This window comes from Oncorhynchus mykiss, chromosome 2 (genome assembly GCF_057628025.1).
Source record: "Oncorhynchus mykiss isolate SJ-2025 chromosome 2, ASM5762802v1, whole genome shotgun sequence".
Classification (NCBI taxonomy): domain Eukaryota; kingdom Metazoa; phylum Chordata; class Actinopteri; order Salmoniformes; family Salmonidae; genus Oncorhynchus; species Oncorhynchus mykiss.
The window spans coordinates 70831271-70847574 of record NC_143023.1 but is presented as its reverse complement, the minus strand read 5'-3'; the positions used below and the strand labels follow the sequence as shown (position 1 = coordinate 70847574).

Genomic DNA, 16304 nt, shown 5'->3' with positions numbered 1-16304 from the left:
CTCATGCACTCATTTACCTCAGACACACACACACAGTCTGATCTGCCATCTGGTATGGGGAAACAAGTGGCCTGAGTTTACCCTGAAAAAGGCTCAATTTCAAAACGCAATCAGTCTCTCAGTGTGAGTGAGTACATCTGTGTGTCTGTGTGTGTGTATGACAAAGAGTGAGTGTGTGTGTGGGAATGGGTTGGAGTCTTTAAACTGTAAAGCATCCGTAGCCACGAGCAAGGTAAAATGATAACACAACACAGATGTCAGTCCCCATTCTGGCAAACAAAAGGCTAACGGGCTTATAGTGTGCAGCCAGGCCAGCGAGCAGAGCGCAGGCCCTTCAGACTCATTAATCAGATCCCTCTCCCCGGGTTTGTTTGTGCTGCCTAAATTACAGCCTGCTAGGCCTTAATATCCTGCCGCCGCTGTCGTCATGGTGATGGAATCCACAAGTGCCGTAAGCAGGCCTTTGATCCCTGCACCCGTGTCTCTCTCTCTGTCAGGGTCCTCTGACACAGTTCCAGCCCAATCCCTTCCTACCTCCACCCTTCTGCTCCCCTCCCTCCTTCCCTCCCTCCCCTCTGCTCCCTTCCTCCCTCCCCTCTGCTCCCTCCCTCCCCTCTGCTCCCCTCCCTCCCTCCCTACCTCCCTCCCCTCTGCTCTCTCCCTCCCTCCCCTCTGCTCCCTCCCTCCCCTCTTCTCCCTCCCTCCCTACCTCCCCTCTGCTCCGTCCCTCCCTCCCCTCTGCTCCCCTCCCTACCTCCCTCCCCTCTGCTCCCTACCTCCCTCCCTCTAAACCCTGATGATGTTTAGATCCTGTCAGTCCCAGTCCCAGGGCTGGGTAATTACAACACCACTGTGTCCTGACCCTGGATCTCTCTCTAGGCTATTAAAGAAAACAGGACCCAGATTGTGAGCTCAGCTCTTTGATAATCATCTACAAAGCCTCAGAGAAGGGTTTGGTCCAAAAGCTGTTAACAATGGGGAAGGTAGAGTTTTACTATCTTACTGTTGTGTGATCTCTCTCCATAGAGGGATGCTGCCTGCTGTCTGGCACCTACCTGGGGGTGAAGATAGAATTGTGCAGGAAGTTCTCAAAGACTTTGCGGTAGGAGGCGTCGTCTATCTCTGCCTTCAGGTCCTCCTTGGTCTTGGGGCAGGGGCAGCAAGGGCCCTTATCCCCCCCAGACAGGTCAGACTTGGTGGGCTTGGTGTCCTCCTCCATGTCTGCCAACCCCGTGGCTGATATCCTGATGGGGATCTTCAGCTCTGTTGTACAGTGGGAGGGGAACGGGACCCGTTAGTGAATTACTTACCCGAAGAAAGCACAAATCCCCTGTGTACAGGGGATCTGAATACAAGGGTAGAACATATACAATACTTCTATTGGAGAATCAGTGCAAAAATCTATTATATCGATTCCATAATGTACACAGATAAAAATACAGAACAGGTTGGATAAGAAGAGGGGTTGGAATGCTGACCTTTGGAGCAGTAGTTGTGTTGGTACAACTCCCTGTCTTCAGCTTGCTGCTGCCAGCGGACCAGATAAAAAGTGAGATTGCCGTTAGGGTTGAGGGGAGGTGACCATTTCACCACCAGCTTGGAGGACGAGTTGGCATACGCACGGGCATCCATTGGCATAGACGGCTCTGTGACAAAAACACACACATGTTGAAATGTTGTGAATGGTGTTTACTATACAGTTTAAAACGTGTCGTTTCCATGAAGCGTTTAATAACAGGGATGTATTTGATGAAGTTCTGATAAGAAGTCTTTCAGTTTATCTTAGTTGGGTGAAAAGTTGTCCATGGCTGAGGTGACTTGCTGTTGTTTACAGAAGCTGTACTGTAGCCTAGTACTGTCTTACCTGAGGGTCTGGTACGTATGTAGACCACGTCACTCTTGGCTCCCGGGATGTGTTTGTCCTCCACCACCAGGGTGATGGCCTTGACAAAGATGGCGTACTGGGTCCAGGGCTTGAGTGGGGACAGCAACACACCAGGGTCTATCTCTTTGTCCTGAGGCAGGTCCACGTCAACCATGTTCCAACTGTTGGAGCCACACCCATCCTGGCCATCAAACTCTGTGATGTTCTGGTGCGGTCTGGAATACATGGAAAACACCACCTTCGGTAAATGTGAAGTATAAAGGCTCTATAGTAAAATAGTGTAATATCTGTGTGTGCTATATGCGAGCACTCACGCCTCCTTGTAGTAGACAATGAAGCTGATGAGGTCTCTGTAGTCTGGTGGTCTGTAGCGCTCCCAGGTCAGCTTGATCCGGTTACTCACCGTGCTGTTGGACTTGAACTTCAGGATGTGGCTCTCACCTATAAACACAAACCCCATCTTAGATATCCCCCTTACAGGAAACTCAATAGCGATATGATAAAATACTACATTGTATTAATTCAAGTACTGAATGAGCATAGAAAGTTAAAGTAATCCCACTCCAGATGTCCGGTGGTGTACTCACAGCTGGCTCTGTCCCCATTGTTGCGGAAATCGTCCTCCTCAAACTTCTCAGTGATTCCCGTCTTCTCCCACATCTTGTGTATCTCAGACATGCAGAGTTTGGGGTTGAAGCGGAAGGACAGCCTCCCAGCCCTGATGGTCAGGTTGTGTTGGGTCCAGTCCCACAGGTACTGCAGGCGCTGGTTGTCGATGGCAGAGAAAGCATACATCCTGATAAGGAGACAACAGACAGGTGTTCACTTCCTCATACACCTAGTAGCTGTGCTGTGGGCATAAATAGGGCCAAATCACTTTTCAATCCATTGATTTACTTTAAACACAGAATAGAGCACTGAGGATAAAGTTGTCAAAATGTTGTGTAGTGGTTGGCTCAGTTTTCCATCTGGTGGATGTGTAAAGGGAAGTAGATCGGGTGTCATTGTGCGGTTGTGTCTGTCTAACACTGAGCTGTACAGACAGAGAGGGCCAGAGATGAAACAGAGCGACTCAGAGCCTCTCAGCTCCATGGAACACCTCGGAAACTAGCAGAATGTCAGTGCTGCTCTAGAGCACTCCTCCTGCTGTAACTCTAGCCTGGGAGGGATGACAACAAGAGGCCTGAGAGGCTTTCCCACGACCCTCCTGGTCATCTCTAGAAACACACTCCCTATCTCTGACAAGGGATAGGCCGCTGGTGATGTTATGCTACAGCCAGAATAGGCTGGGAGACCTGAGAGTTTCTATTCAGATAGATAGCTCATCCACCTTTTCATTACATCACAAGGAGAGGTGCCATGTTGTCTTATGGTGGTTTTATGGGAATTCCTCACTGAAAATGTTATGACTGGAACCTTACTTACCCAAGCCACATATACAAATCATTCACAAGGCTTTCAAAACCGTCTGGGATACATCTACCATGAGATAAACGCTGACACTTCCCCTAATCCCCAGACATGGGTCGGACTCAGAGAGCGGCCTGTCGTACCCTTCCATGAGCTCCTCCCCGTTGATGTAGCGCAGGCTCTTGAGGAAGGAGAGCGAGCCTAGCGTGTGGGAGTGGCGGATCCTCACATAGCCTGTCACTGTCTGGATCAGCCCCATGAAGCTTTCCAGCTCTGAAGCGATGTTATCTGGAGAGAGGAGAGGGGAAAGTTAGCAAACACATACTCAGACACAACAGTCAGCGTGTGAGAACCCCTGCTCTGAACACATCAAATCCCACCGGTAACTGTACTGAACACATCAAATCCCACAGGCAACTGTACAGTCTAAAGATAAGCTGTAAGTCACCTTGTAAACTGAGCAAGTACATAGCATAATAGCTAAATGTGATAATTGGTTTGGGGCACAGTGCAGGCAGCTGATGTAATGTTGACTCTGCGGCCCACACTAGCTCTCCCAGCGCCCCCGTGCTCCCTTCCCGGTCTCTGGGGAGACAGACAGACTGAGTGGTCCTGGTTACTGGTACTGGTACTCACTGCCACGGCGGATGTTGATGTGCAGGTTGCCTTTGATGACTGTACAGCCCATTAGAGACTGAGCAGCATCCACTGAGTCGATGGTCTTGGAGTCACAGATCTTATCACACAGGCCATCACAGGCACTGCAGAACATACTGTGATTGAGGAAGAGAGAGAAGAGGGAAAACAGTCAAGGAATGTCCTTAACCAAATAAAGCTACAAAATTACAATTTCCAAGAAACCAGATTAAGATGCCTCCCCCTAACTCACCCAAAATTTCAAAAAATGTGTCTAATGTTTGCTTTGAAATAGAAGCTCACTTTCTTTATGAACTGTGTAATCTTTTATGAGTGCTTAATTGAACCCTTGGTTTCGTGAGAGTGACTCACTAAATGGCCCTAAAGACAAAAAAAAGACTGATATGTCCACAAATATATGGCAACAACAACTCAACATGGAACGTTTGGAGAATGAAAATCTAAATATGGAGACAAGTTACCCTGAGTCACAAACAAAGACATTCTCTTATTCAAACAGGGGAAATGTCAAATGGGGTAAATGTCCCGAGTTACAGCGCTGCTGTGAGGAATCCCTCATGAATGCCTTCAAGCAACATTCATAAAGTATTTTTTGTATCTTACGGTAATGCACCAATGGATGAGTTTTGTATACTGGGCACTGAGGTCAGCATCTTCCTCTGATTCTGAATTACATGGAATGTCCACAGGCTTCAATCATTCATGACCTAACATGACTTTCTGCCTGAAGCATTTTATTTTTTTTATCTCTGAAGCTTCTCTTTAAGAATGGAATCTCTGAGAGGACCAGGTGGGGAAGGGTTTCACATAGAATCTCTGAGAGGACCAGGTGGGGAAGGGTTTCACATAGAATCTCTGAGAGGACCAGGTGGGGAAGGGTTTCACATAGAATCTCTGAGAGGACCAGGTGGGGAAGGGTTTCACATAGAATCTCTGAGAGGACCAGGTGGGGAAGGGTTTCACATAGAATCTCTGAGAGGACCAGGTGGGGAAGGGTTTCACATAGAATCTCTGAGAGGACCAGGTGGGAAAGGGTTTCACATAGAATCTCTGAGAGGACCAGGTGGGGAAGGGTTTCACATAGAATCTCTGAGAGGACCAGGTGGGGAAGGGTTTCACATAGAATCTCTGAGAGGACCAGGTGGGGAAGGGTTTCACATAGAATCTCTGAGAGGACCAGGTGGGGAAGGGTTTCACATAGAATCTCTGAGAGGACCAGGTGGGAAAGGGTTTCACATAGAATCTCTGAGAGGACCAGGTGGGGAAGGGTTTCACATAGAATCTCTGAGAGGACCAGGTGGGGAAGGGTTTCACATAGAATCTCTGAGAGGACCAGGTGGGGAAGGGTTTCACATAGAATCTCTGAGAGGACCAGGTGGGGAAGGGTTTCACATAGAATCTCTGAGAGGACCAGGTGGGGAAGGGTTTCACATAGAATCTCTGAGAGGACCAGGTGGGGAAGGGTTTCACATAGAATCTCTGAGAGGACCAGGTGGGAAAGGGTTTCACATAGAATCTCTGAGAGGACCAGGTGGGAAAGGGTTTCACATAGAATCTCTGAGAGGACCAGGTGGGGAAGGGTTTCACATAGAGGTGAATTATTCAGAAGACCTCTGCATGCAAATTCAAAAAACAAACACAGGGCCAGAGAAACCCCACAACCAATATGTCAGAGGACTGTATACAGTAACAATAGTGCTGTATATAATAGTATAGATGACCCATAACAGAACCATGCTTGATCCTGGAGAGCCCTTTAGAGCCCTTTAGAGCCTTTGAGGTGAAGTGTGCTCTCTGCTCTCTTACCTATTGCTCTCATTGCGTGTAAAGCCTGATGGACACTCAGGCATGCACTCTCCTTCGTGAATGACAAAGTCAAAGTCGCTGGGCAGGTGCACGCGGGCACACAGGTCCATGGTGATGCAGCGCCAGCCCTCAAACTTGTAAGTGTCTGGGGGGCAGTGCTGCACGCAGCGGCCCTCGTGGTAGTAGTGCAGGCAGGCTGCGCAGGCCATGTCGTCGTCCGGCTCCGTACAGCTTCCCAGGCACTGGGCATGGCAACATTCACCACCGTCCGTACATGCCCTCCGCTCACACTTCTTCTCTGGGCACACTGGGCAAAACAGACAGAGAGAAACAGGTTAGTGAGATGACATGACTCGGTCAGAGTAAACAGTCACCATATTACAATAGGTCTGGATGACAGGGTCAGAGTAAACAGTCACCATATTACAATAGGTCTGGATGACAGGGTCAGAGTAAACAGTCACCATATTACAATAGGTCTGGGTGACAGGGTCAGAGTAAACAGTCACCATATTACAATAGGTCTGGGTGACAGGGTCAGAGTAAACAGTCACCATATTACAACAGGTCTGGGTGACAGGGTCAGAGTAAACAGTCACCATATTACAATAGGTCTGGATGACAGGGTCAGAGTAAACAGTCACCATTTTACTATCGATCTGGGTGACAGGGTCAGAGTAAACAGTCACCATATTACAATAGGTCTGGATGACAGGGTCAGAGTAAACAGTCACCATATTACAATAGGTCTGGGTGACAGGGTCAGAGTAAACAGTCACCATATTACAACAGGTCTGGGTGACAGGGTCAGAGTAAACAGTCATCATTTTACTATCGATCTGGGTGACAGGGTCAGAGTAAACAGTCACCATATTACAATAGGTCTGGGTGACAGGGTCAGAGTAAACAGTCATCATTTTACTATCGATCTGGGTGACAGGGTCAGAGTAAACAGTCACCATATTACAATAGGTCTGGGTGACAGGGTCAGAGTAAACAGTCATCATTTTACTATCGATCTGGGTGACAGGGTCAGAGTAAACAGTCACCATATTACAATAGGTCTGGGTGACAGGGTCAGAGTAAACAGTCACTATATTACAACAGGTCTGGGTGACAGGGTCAGAGTAAACAGTCATCATTTTACTATCGATCTGGGTGCCAGGGTCAGAGTAAACAGTCACCATATTACAATAGGTCTGGGTGACAGGGTCAGAGTAAACAGTCACCATATTACAATAGGTCTGGGTGACAGGGTCAGAGTAAACAGTCACCATATTACAACAGGTCTGGGTGACAGGGTCAGAGTAAACAGTCATCATTTTACTATCGATCTGGGTGACAGGGTCAGAGTAAACAGTCACCATATTACAACAGGTCTGGGTGACAGGGTCAGAGTAAACAGTCATCATTTTACTATCGATTTGGGTGACAGGGTCAGAGTAAACAGTCACCATATTACAATAGGTCTGGATGACAGGGTCTGAGTAAACAGTCACCATTTTACTATCGATCTGGGTGACAGGGTCAGAGTAAACAGTCACCATATTACAATAGGTCTGGATAACAGGGTCAGAGTAAACAGTCACCATTTTACTATCGATCTGGGTGACAGGGTCAGAGTAAACAGTCACCATTTTACTATCGATCTGGGTGACAGGGTCAGAGTAAACAGTCACCATATTACAATAGGTCTGGATAACAGGGTCAGAGTAAACAGTCATCATTTTACAATAGGTCTGGATGACAGGGTCAGAGTAAACAGTCATCATTTTACAATAGGTCTGGATGACAGGGTCAGAGTAAACAGTCACCATATTACAATAGGTCTGGATAACAGGGTCAGAGTAAACAGTCATCATTTTACAATAGGTCTGGATGACAGGGTCTGAGAGAAAACACACTAATGCAGCTAACAGATAAAGCACAGCTCACTGTTTAAGCTCATATACAGTCTCGAAATACAATAAATGAAAATGAAAAGGCTTTTAGACTGGAATACATTTATGAGCTTCTTCCCCTGGAGAGGAAAAAGGGTTAAATGGGTTAACTATTATTAGACTTATATCAAGTGTTCTGAGGACAGGAGTGAGGATAGGTGACATGACGAGACTCGGATTAAGCTGGACGGTGTGTGTGTGTGTGTGTGCATGTGTGTGTGCGTGTGTGTGTGTGTGTGTGTGTGTGTGTGTGTGTGTGTGTGTGTGTGTGTGTGCACGTTTACACACTATGTGTGCGTGCCTAGCCTGTTCTGTGCTCGTTGGAGGTCGAGGAGAGGCAGGCTTTAGGATTAGTGGGCTGTAAAATGGTAATCGCTGAGCAGAGCTGGGGAGCTGTAGAGCGCTGTCAGAGAGGAAGTGGTGTGCCGTCAGGGCGGCGAATGTTTGCGCAGGGCCCCACGCTGCTCTATGCCAGCCTTGTTAGTAAACTGCAGAGCTGGACCCACTACAGATACATATTATTGCTGTTTGGGACTATTAAGGGAATTTGAGGGAGGGGAAAGAGAGAGTGGAGAGCAATAGAGGTTGTCTCGCCAGTAGTTGGAGATCCATTGACTCCAGGAGCAGTGGAGGGCTCCAGAACAAGGTCCCGCTGAGAAGAACCTACGGACGTACAGTACAGCCCTACCAGCCCTACCAGATTACAGTACAGCCCTACCAGCCCTACCAGATTACAGTACAGCCCTACCTGATTACAGTACAGCCCTACCAGCCCTACCAGATTACAGTACAGCCCTACCAGATTACAGTACAGCTCTACCAGCCCTACCAGATTACAGTACAGCCCTACCAGATTACAGTGCAGCCCTACCAGATTACAGTACAGCCCTACCAGCCCTACCAGATTACAGTACAGCCCTACCAGATTACAGTACAGCCCTACCAGCCCTACCAGATTACAGTACAGCCCTACCAGATTACAGTACAGCCCTACCAGCCCTACCAGATTACAGTACAGCCCTACCAGATTACAGTACAGCCCTACCAGATTACAGTACAGCCCTACCAGATTACAGTACAGCCCTACCAGATTACAGTACAGCCCTACCAGCCCTACCAGATTACAGTACAGCCCTACCAGATTACAGTACAGCCCTACCAGCCCTACCAGATTACAGTACAGCCCTACCAGATTACAGTACAGCCCTACCAGATTACAGTACAGCCCTACCAGAACCCAGTACAGCCCTACCAGATTACAGTACAGCCCTACCAGATTACAGTACAGCCCTACCAGATTACAGTACAGCCCTACCAGATTACAGTATAGCCCTACCAGCCCTACCAGATTACAGTACAGCCCTACCAGAACCCAGTACAGCCCTACCAGATTACAGTACAGCCCTACCAGATTACAGTACAGCCCTACCAGATTACAGTACAGTCCTACCAGATTACAGTGCATCCCTTTATTCAAGTATGTTTTTTATGAAGGGACTTGCCACCCAAGTCAAGAGTAAAAGACTCCAAAGAAAACCCTCATCTTATGCATCATAGGCTATACAATCCCAGACAGCTAGACAGAGACAGAGCGGTCTGATTTTCAGTCAATTGCTTGAGAAACAACATTGATGTATTTCATTGGTTTACCAATATTGTGCCTTAACTAGGGACAAAAATGACACCACTTACAGAGCTCAGAACTCCTATCCAAACTACCAGAGCAGCTTCCAAGACAGATGAACTTCCTTCAAGACCGTGAGAAAATCAACAGTAAAATTATTATGTGGAGAACACTGGCATGTTTCAAATTAAGCTTTTAGCGACATGAATAACAGAATAGTGAGTGTTTACTGAGGATAGCAAAAGGACTGAACCGCACAACAATGTGGTATAAATAACAAAGCATTCCCTCTGGTTGAGACAGACACTGACTTTGATTACAATAGTAGGAAAGACAGGCTCCAAACAGTCCATTGGATTTGCTGCCCTATCAACTCTACAACTACAAGACTTTAAATCCGCCTGTAATCAGCTCTGAATATCCGACCAGGTATTAGGCCTATGCTGTAAGATGTTTAGACCTAAGTGGTATTAACCCATAGTTAGTACTGCTTATTATAATCCTTATGTGCTATTTGCTGATGTCTCCGGCAGGAGAAGAGGAGGAGAGGAGACTCACTAGTTCTAATGTGTTAAAGGTCACCGGAGTTTGGTCAGGAAAGGGAAAATTACTTTTTCAGGGGCCCCAGGGATGCATGAGGGAAAGTGAGGCAGCATATCCCCATGGTAACTCATGCACAATGATAGGAGCTCTAATCTGGAGGCCAAGGGAAGTCTACTACACAGAGACAGGCCTGGGTGTGGGCCCAAGTGAATTGACGTGCAGGTGCCCTTGGTGACCCAGTGCTTTTTGCAAAGGATTGTCCCCTGTGTGAAGAGGATCTAGCTAGTAAAATACCAACTCCAACTGAGAAGGCCAACGGCGAGCAACACGACGACACTCCTGGTCCCTTAGCAACGGCGTCCTGGGGCCAAGCGCTGCAGGCTGGACGGGCACAGCCAAACACACATACACATGTCTCCATCATTCTGGTCTGTTCAGGCCTATACATGCCACAGCACTAATGAGGAAATGCACTCATTGTGTGTTTATTGGGGTAATTAATCTGCATACTGACATATAGAATGATACTCAATCACTGAGTGTGATGTAGAGAGAGAAAGAGTATGAGAAAAAGAAAGAGAGAGAGAGAGAGAGAGAGAGAGAGAGAGAGAGAGAGAGAGAGAGGGAGTGTGTATAGTAGGGGTGTTTTTTCGAGAGACAAGTTTGTTTGCTTGTGTAAGACGTGTCTGGTGTCAGAAGATCAGCGGTGCTTGTGAATCAGGGGAGAGAAGGAGTGGGGCTAAACTAATCTCAACATGAATATTTCATGCTGTTTTACCAAACATCTGTGTAAGTTAAGGAGAACGTGACAATGCACTACAGCAATTCTGCAGTGCAAACACATCATACCCCCACAGTAGAAACTAGCCTAGCACTTATCTTCCTAACAGGGGAGGACACTCTTTCATCATTCCCACTCCTAACCATTTCTCAAATAGTTGAGATTCTTTCTCACATTGGTCAAATCACAAGAGGTTCCTCAAACATTCCATCAGAGTTTTGTAATCAACTAGAAAAACTGAAAAAATGTCATGAACAAACAAAAAATGCTAACATTTTCAGCTATTTAGTTAAAACAACACAGGCATTATCCTTTTTAATTATTCTGATACCTTTAGCCAACACTTCGGCTAATCACTCCATTTATTGCCATCCAGAATGTGATAATTTGTTTATTACTGATCAGCTCCTCACCTTTAGCACACAGGAGTGAATGTGGGAAAACCTTTTCTAAACCCTATCATAGTGGAATGAGTATGGGTGGCAAATGAGAACTACACTTCCTTAAATAGCCAAATGGTCCTTTTATGAGCTATATATAGATACACCATTCCTCGTTCCAATTCCAACTCTCTAACCAGGCTCTGGCTCAATGCTCCATAAATACCCAGCCATTCTGGACCTACTCCATGAAGAGAAATGCTTTTCCTTTAACTAGCCTATCCAATGCCAACACATATTAGTCATTGATCTCGGAGTTGATTCCCATATTTTCATGATGGAGGTGAACAGAGAGAGAAAGAAAGGCAGAGAGGAGAAAAAAAACAGGAAGCCATTCATTTCTTGGAACTCTGCCAAAAGGGGGCAGCCCAGGCAAACTCAAAGGGGCCTCGCTGGGAGAGGTTCCGCATCATTTAAACAGATTCCTCAATGAAGAGAAATTCCAAACATGCATACCTTCCGCTGGGAGGAAGAGGGTGGAGTTGCTGCCTAACAATCCATATAAGTCAAGCCCATTTCCCTGTGTGACCAAGCAACCCGTGGTATCAAGGATACAATCCTGTATTTATAGATGCTCCAAGTGCAGCCAGCCTATTTCCACGCTGCTCGCTCTACACACAGCTATGCATGGCATCGTGGGTTCCCACTGCTTCAGAGGAAAGGGAAGAGACCACCAGACTACCTAACAAGGAAGGGGCTCCACGCAGGACTGGTCAGAGAGTATGTGTCATCAATTTAGGAGTTAGTTAGGCCCAATAGTCCTTATCAGGAAGGAGTGCTCTATATTGCACAGTATTGATCTAAAGGAGATGAATCACAATTGACATGTATATCACTGAATTAAGGCTAAAATGTAAATAGATACAGTATAAAAAAAGTGCAATTTCAGTTATCCTTCATTAAAAATGAAAGAGTTCATTATGATACTGGAACACTGGGCTTAGATAATATTAGCTGTGAATTGTTGTTGTGCCCAGTCATGTGTGACCGTCAGTAGAGAGAGCTGACAACACACTCCTGCTGCAGTGAACCAGAGGGTTGGGGAGTGGGTGTAGGAGTTTTGTACCAGACTCTTATCCCTGCACAATCTCTCCCTCCCCTCTCCCAGTGAAAACTGTCAGGTCAGACGCCATAGACACTGCAGCTGCCCAGCCTGCCCCCGCTGCATGCTGCAAAATCACTGCAACGTGAGGAGCAGCACGGTCCATCTCCTCTGTAGTAAACAACACAATGAACACAGAGAGAGAGAGACAGAGAATGGGCTCACCGCAGAGACATCCACACATTCCTGTACCCTCCAAGTAATAAAAGGAGAATGAACGAAGAGCTACAGTAAAATCAGTGCTGTAACAGACTGGAAAACATAGATGCTGTATAAAAGCCCATTGACCCACTTGGATGTTTTTCCTGTCATATGTTGCTGCCTGTGGTCTGAAGTCACTGGAGGAGCCTATGTAAAGTATCCCCAGAGTGTTCTGGGCAGCTCAGTAATCAAGGCGTAGAATGTTAACCCCTTTATCCTCTGAACCAGCACAATAACACACTTCAAGAGACTAGACTCAAATACAGGCTATAATAAACCCCGGATATCCTCTAGTTCTGTAGTAGAGGGATGAGAATGCTCATCTTGCTGCAGGAATGCTACTGCAGGGCCAGGATGCAGATAAGTGGTCTGAGAGGTTTGGCTGACAAGCAGCATCTGCATCAGAGAGAGAGCTTCAGATCCTTGCATCGAGAAGGCTCACTGGCGGTGGGCATGTGATCATGGGGAGCTGTTGCGATCTTGGGTTTAGTAGCCTATGGGAACTTGATGTGACCCTCCATCTGGCCTGACATTGCTCAATCTGATATTTATACATGTTTTATTTAAATTCTTTGGATTATGTGTGTATAGATAGGTATTACTGCACTGTTGGAGCTAGAAACACAAGCATTTTACTGAACCTGCGATAACATCTGCAAATCTGTGTACACAACCAATACACTTTCATTTGATTTTCAATTTTGCAATATCTATGCTTTTCAAGGCCAGAAATAAAAACAATAAATATAATCCTATAGTAATAACAAAAATAGCAGTTATTAAATAAAAATAACACCTAATATTATACACATTGGATTATTATTATTATTATTAAATACATTCTTATAATCCTAGATATCCAATGTGCCAGTGTCATGAATAGGATGTGCGACGTGTGCAACAGAGTTGGGAAATGATTCATGATTTACTGGGGAGGAGTTTGAGGGGGTGTAACTGGGAGAGATTTCTTGTGGACTAATAACAGACGTGCAGGGGCGGTTCTGGATGATTGGCATGTTATTGAGTCTGGAGTAGAGATGGTAAACAATTCTTCTCTGGTGAGGGGAGTGGGAGGGGGAGCTGTAACCATGGTGATTAAATATGCCTTTTTCAGCATACAGTGACTATACCTTCAGGAAAAAACCTGAAAAGATGTTGTTTGATACAATACAATACAATTTCACTCTCAAAACTCAAAAGTCCCCTTTGTTGTAGAGGATGTTATTTTGCCTTCGCTGGAACAAAACCTGCATGTTTTAGGGGCCAAAAACGTTGAGAAATGAGTATCAAAGGAATATCTACTCATTATCTAATCACAACCATGATCTTTGAATGGTAGTTAAATGCCATCTCGTATGTCATCTGACCTGGAAACAAGCCTACATCTGTGGCAAATCAATGTACCATATGTTCGATTAGATTGTTATCTCCTTCCTTGCTCTATTAACATGGTCCCATTAACAGTTCAAGTAATCTGCATGCATCCATTTATTGCAATTTCCAGCCTATACACGAAGACCATCTATGGAGATTAAAACTAGTGAGCTCAGTGCTGACCCCAGCAGTCAGGTAAAGTAGCCACTCATTTTGTAAACAGTGTCAAAGCTCTCCGTCTCAAGATTACCAGCAGAGCCAAGAGCAGTAGCAGCAGTCTGCAGCCGTCTGGACCAACCGCCTCCACAGGCCTGTGTAGCTCCTGCAGCCTGAGTCCTCCCCCACCCCCAGCTCCCTGGCCTCCATCGGGCCACATCCTCATCCAGCAACCCGATCCTCCCCTGGAGCCCCCAGCGGATCACATCAGCACAGCGAGCCAGATCGAGAGAGGATGCTTCCTTCCTACACTCAGCCTAGAACAGCCAAAGGCAAACAGCACCAACAAATCCAAAACTACTGTTGCTGTTACAGCGAAGCGTTTCAAGGACTAGCTCAAATTGGCCGATTTAATCAGATGTTTTGCACATTTACAGACACAACATCCGCTTGTTTGTTCATGGAGTTACTGTAGGCCTACATGTTTTGCTTTAAACTGTATTTTTATGGTCAAACTCTATAGCGTCTACAATCATACCTGATCTAGTTTTCTCATGCAGACAGCTGGCTCAGGAAAGCTTGAAAAAAGTATCTTCAGTGTTTTGCAGGTGTACGTGAACTCATTCCTCTCAGCCCAGCATTTTTTTGAGTCTCTTCCAATCCCATGCCCACTAAAGACCAGCACTGTGTTTTTCACTAAGGTATGTGCTGGTCTGTGTGTTCAGGCATGCATGGCATTTCACATCACCCATGTTCAGTCACAACAACACACACCCCTTCCTTCCACCCTCAGGCCTCAGGGAGCTGCTGCCTGCTAATGTTGTCTTACACATATGCACTACATTAATATATAGAACTGTGTTTTCCTATCGTATATGCATGAGAGACCATATAGTGGAGAGCATTTTGAGTATAGGCTTACTTTTAAGCAGCTTTAGTGCCACATAGAATGTCTTCTGTTAAACATCTGTAAATATTGTTGTTATACTTTTTTTTCAAAATGGCTTAAATATCAAACATACTTTTAGGAGTCAGGGAATGGAAACATATTTAACCTTTATCAGCTAACAGCAGTGAGTCTTACACAGTTATATACAGGAAGGTATTCTGGTCATAGAGAGATGGAGAATGTTTGGAGCCTCATATTTGACGGGGACCCTTCCTGGATCCTAAATGTGTTGTCTAAATATGATGGTTGTGTGAGGTCCTGGGCTTCAGAGATGAGGCAGCCCAGTCTCTCATCCCAGTCTCTCATCCCAGTCTCTCATCCCAGTCTAACAGCCCAGTCTCCCAGCCCAGTCTCTCAGCCCAGTCTCTCATCCCAGTCTCTCATTCCAGTCTCTCATCCCAGTCTCCCAGCCCAGTCTCCCAGCCCAGTTTCTCATCCCAGTCTCTCATCCCAGTCTCCCAGCCCGGTCCCTCATCCCAGTCTCTCATCCCAGTCTCTCATCCTAGTCTCCCAGCCCAGTCTCCCACCCCAGTCTCTCATCCCAGTCTCACAGCCCAGTCTCCCAGCCCAGTCTCTCATCCCAGTCACTCATCCCAGTCTCTCATTCCAGTCTCTCATCCCAGTCTCCCAGCCCAGTCTCCCAGCCCAGTCTCTCATCCCAGTCTCTCAACCCAGTCTCCCAGCCCAGTCTCTCATCCCAGTCTCCCAGCCCAGTCTCCCAGCCCAGTCTCTCATCCCAGTCTCACAGGCCAGTCTCTCATCCCAGTCTCTCATCCCAGTCTCTCATCCCAGTCTCCCAGTCCAATCTCTCATCCCAGTCTCCCATCCCAGTCTCTCATCCCAGTCTCTCATCCCAGTTTCCCATTCCAGTCTCTCATCCCAGTCTCTCATCCCAGTCTCTCATCCCAGTCTCCCAGCCCAGTCTCTCATCCCAGTCTCCCAGCCCAGTCTCTCATCCCAGTCTCCCAGCCCAGTCTCTCATCCCAGTCTCTCATCCCAGTCTCCCAGCCCAGTCTCTCATCCCAGTCTCCCAGCCCAGTCTCTCATCCCAGTCTCCCAGCCCAGTCTCCCAGCCCAGCCTCTCATCCCAGTCACCCAGGCCAGTCTCTCATCCCAGTCTCTCATCCCAGTCTCTCATCCCAGTCTCCCAGTCCAATCTCTCATCCCAGTCTCCCAGCCCAGTCTCTCATCCCAGTCTCTCATCCCAGTCTCCCATTCCAGTCTCTCATCCCAGTCTCCCAGTCCAATCGCTCATCCCAGTCTCCCAGCCTTGTCTCCCAGCCCAGTCTCTCATCCCAGTCTCTCATCCCAGTCTCCCAGCCCAGTCTCCCAGCCCAGTCTCTCATCCCAGTCTCCCAGCCCAGTCTCTCATCCCAGTCTCTCCTCCCAGTCTCCCAGCCCAGTCTCTCATTCCAGTCTCTCATCCCAGTCTCCCA

At 46.9% G+C, this 16304-nt stretch overlaps 1 protein-coding gene across 1 annotated transcript in view; it reads right to left on the bottom strand.

Moving 5' to 3' along the window:
* igf1ra (insulin like growth factor 1a receptor) overlaps positions 1–16304 on the bottom strand; it is a 114170-nt gene that overhangs the window by 29676 nt on the left and 68190 nt on the right. Inside the window, exons 3-10 of the mRNA XM_021570658.3 lie at positions 5759–6065; positions 3932–4068; positions 3439–3583; positions 2473–2681; positions 2200–2326; positions 1865–2100; positions 1479–1646; positions 1056–1263 (exon numbers count right to left, since the gene is read on the bottom strand). Of these exons, the coding sequence (XP_021426333.2) occupies positions 1056–1263; positions 1479–1646; positions 1865–2100; positions 2200–2326; positions 2473–2681; positions 3439–3583; positions 3932–4068; positions 5759–6065 (1537 nt within the window). The remainder of the gene's footprint in view (positions 1–1055; positions 1264–1478; positions 1647–1864; positions 2101–2199; positions 2327–2472; positions 2682–3438; positions 3584–3931; positions 4069–5758; positions 6066–16304) is intronic.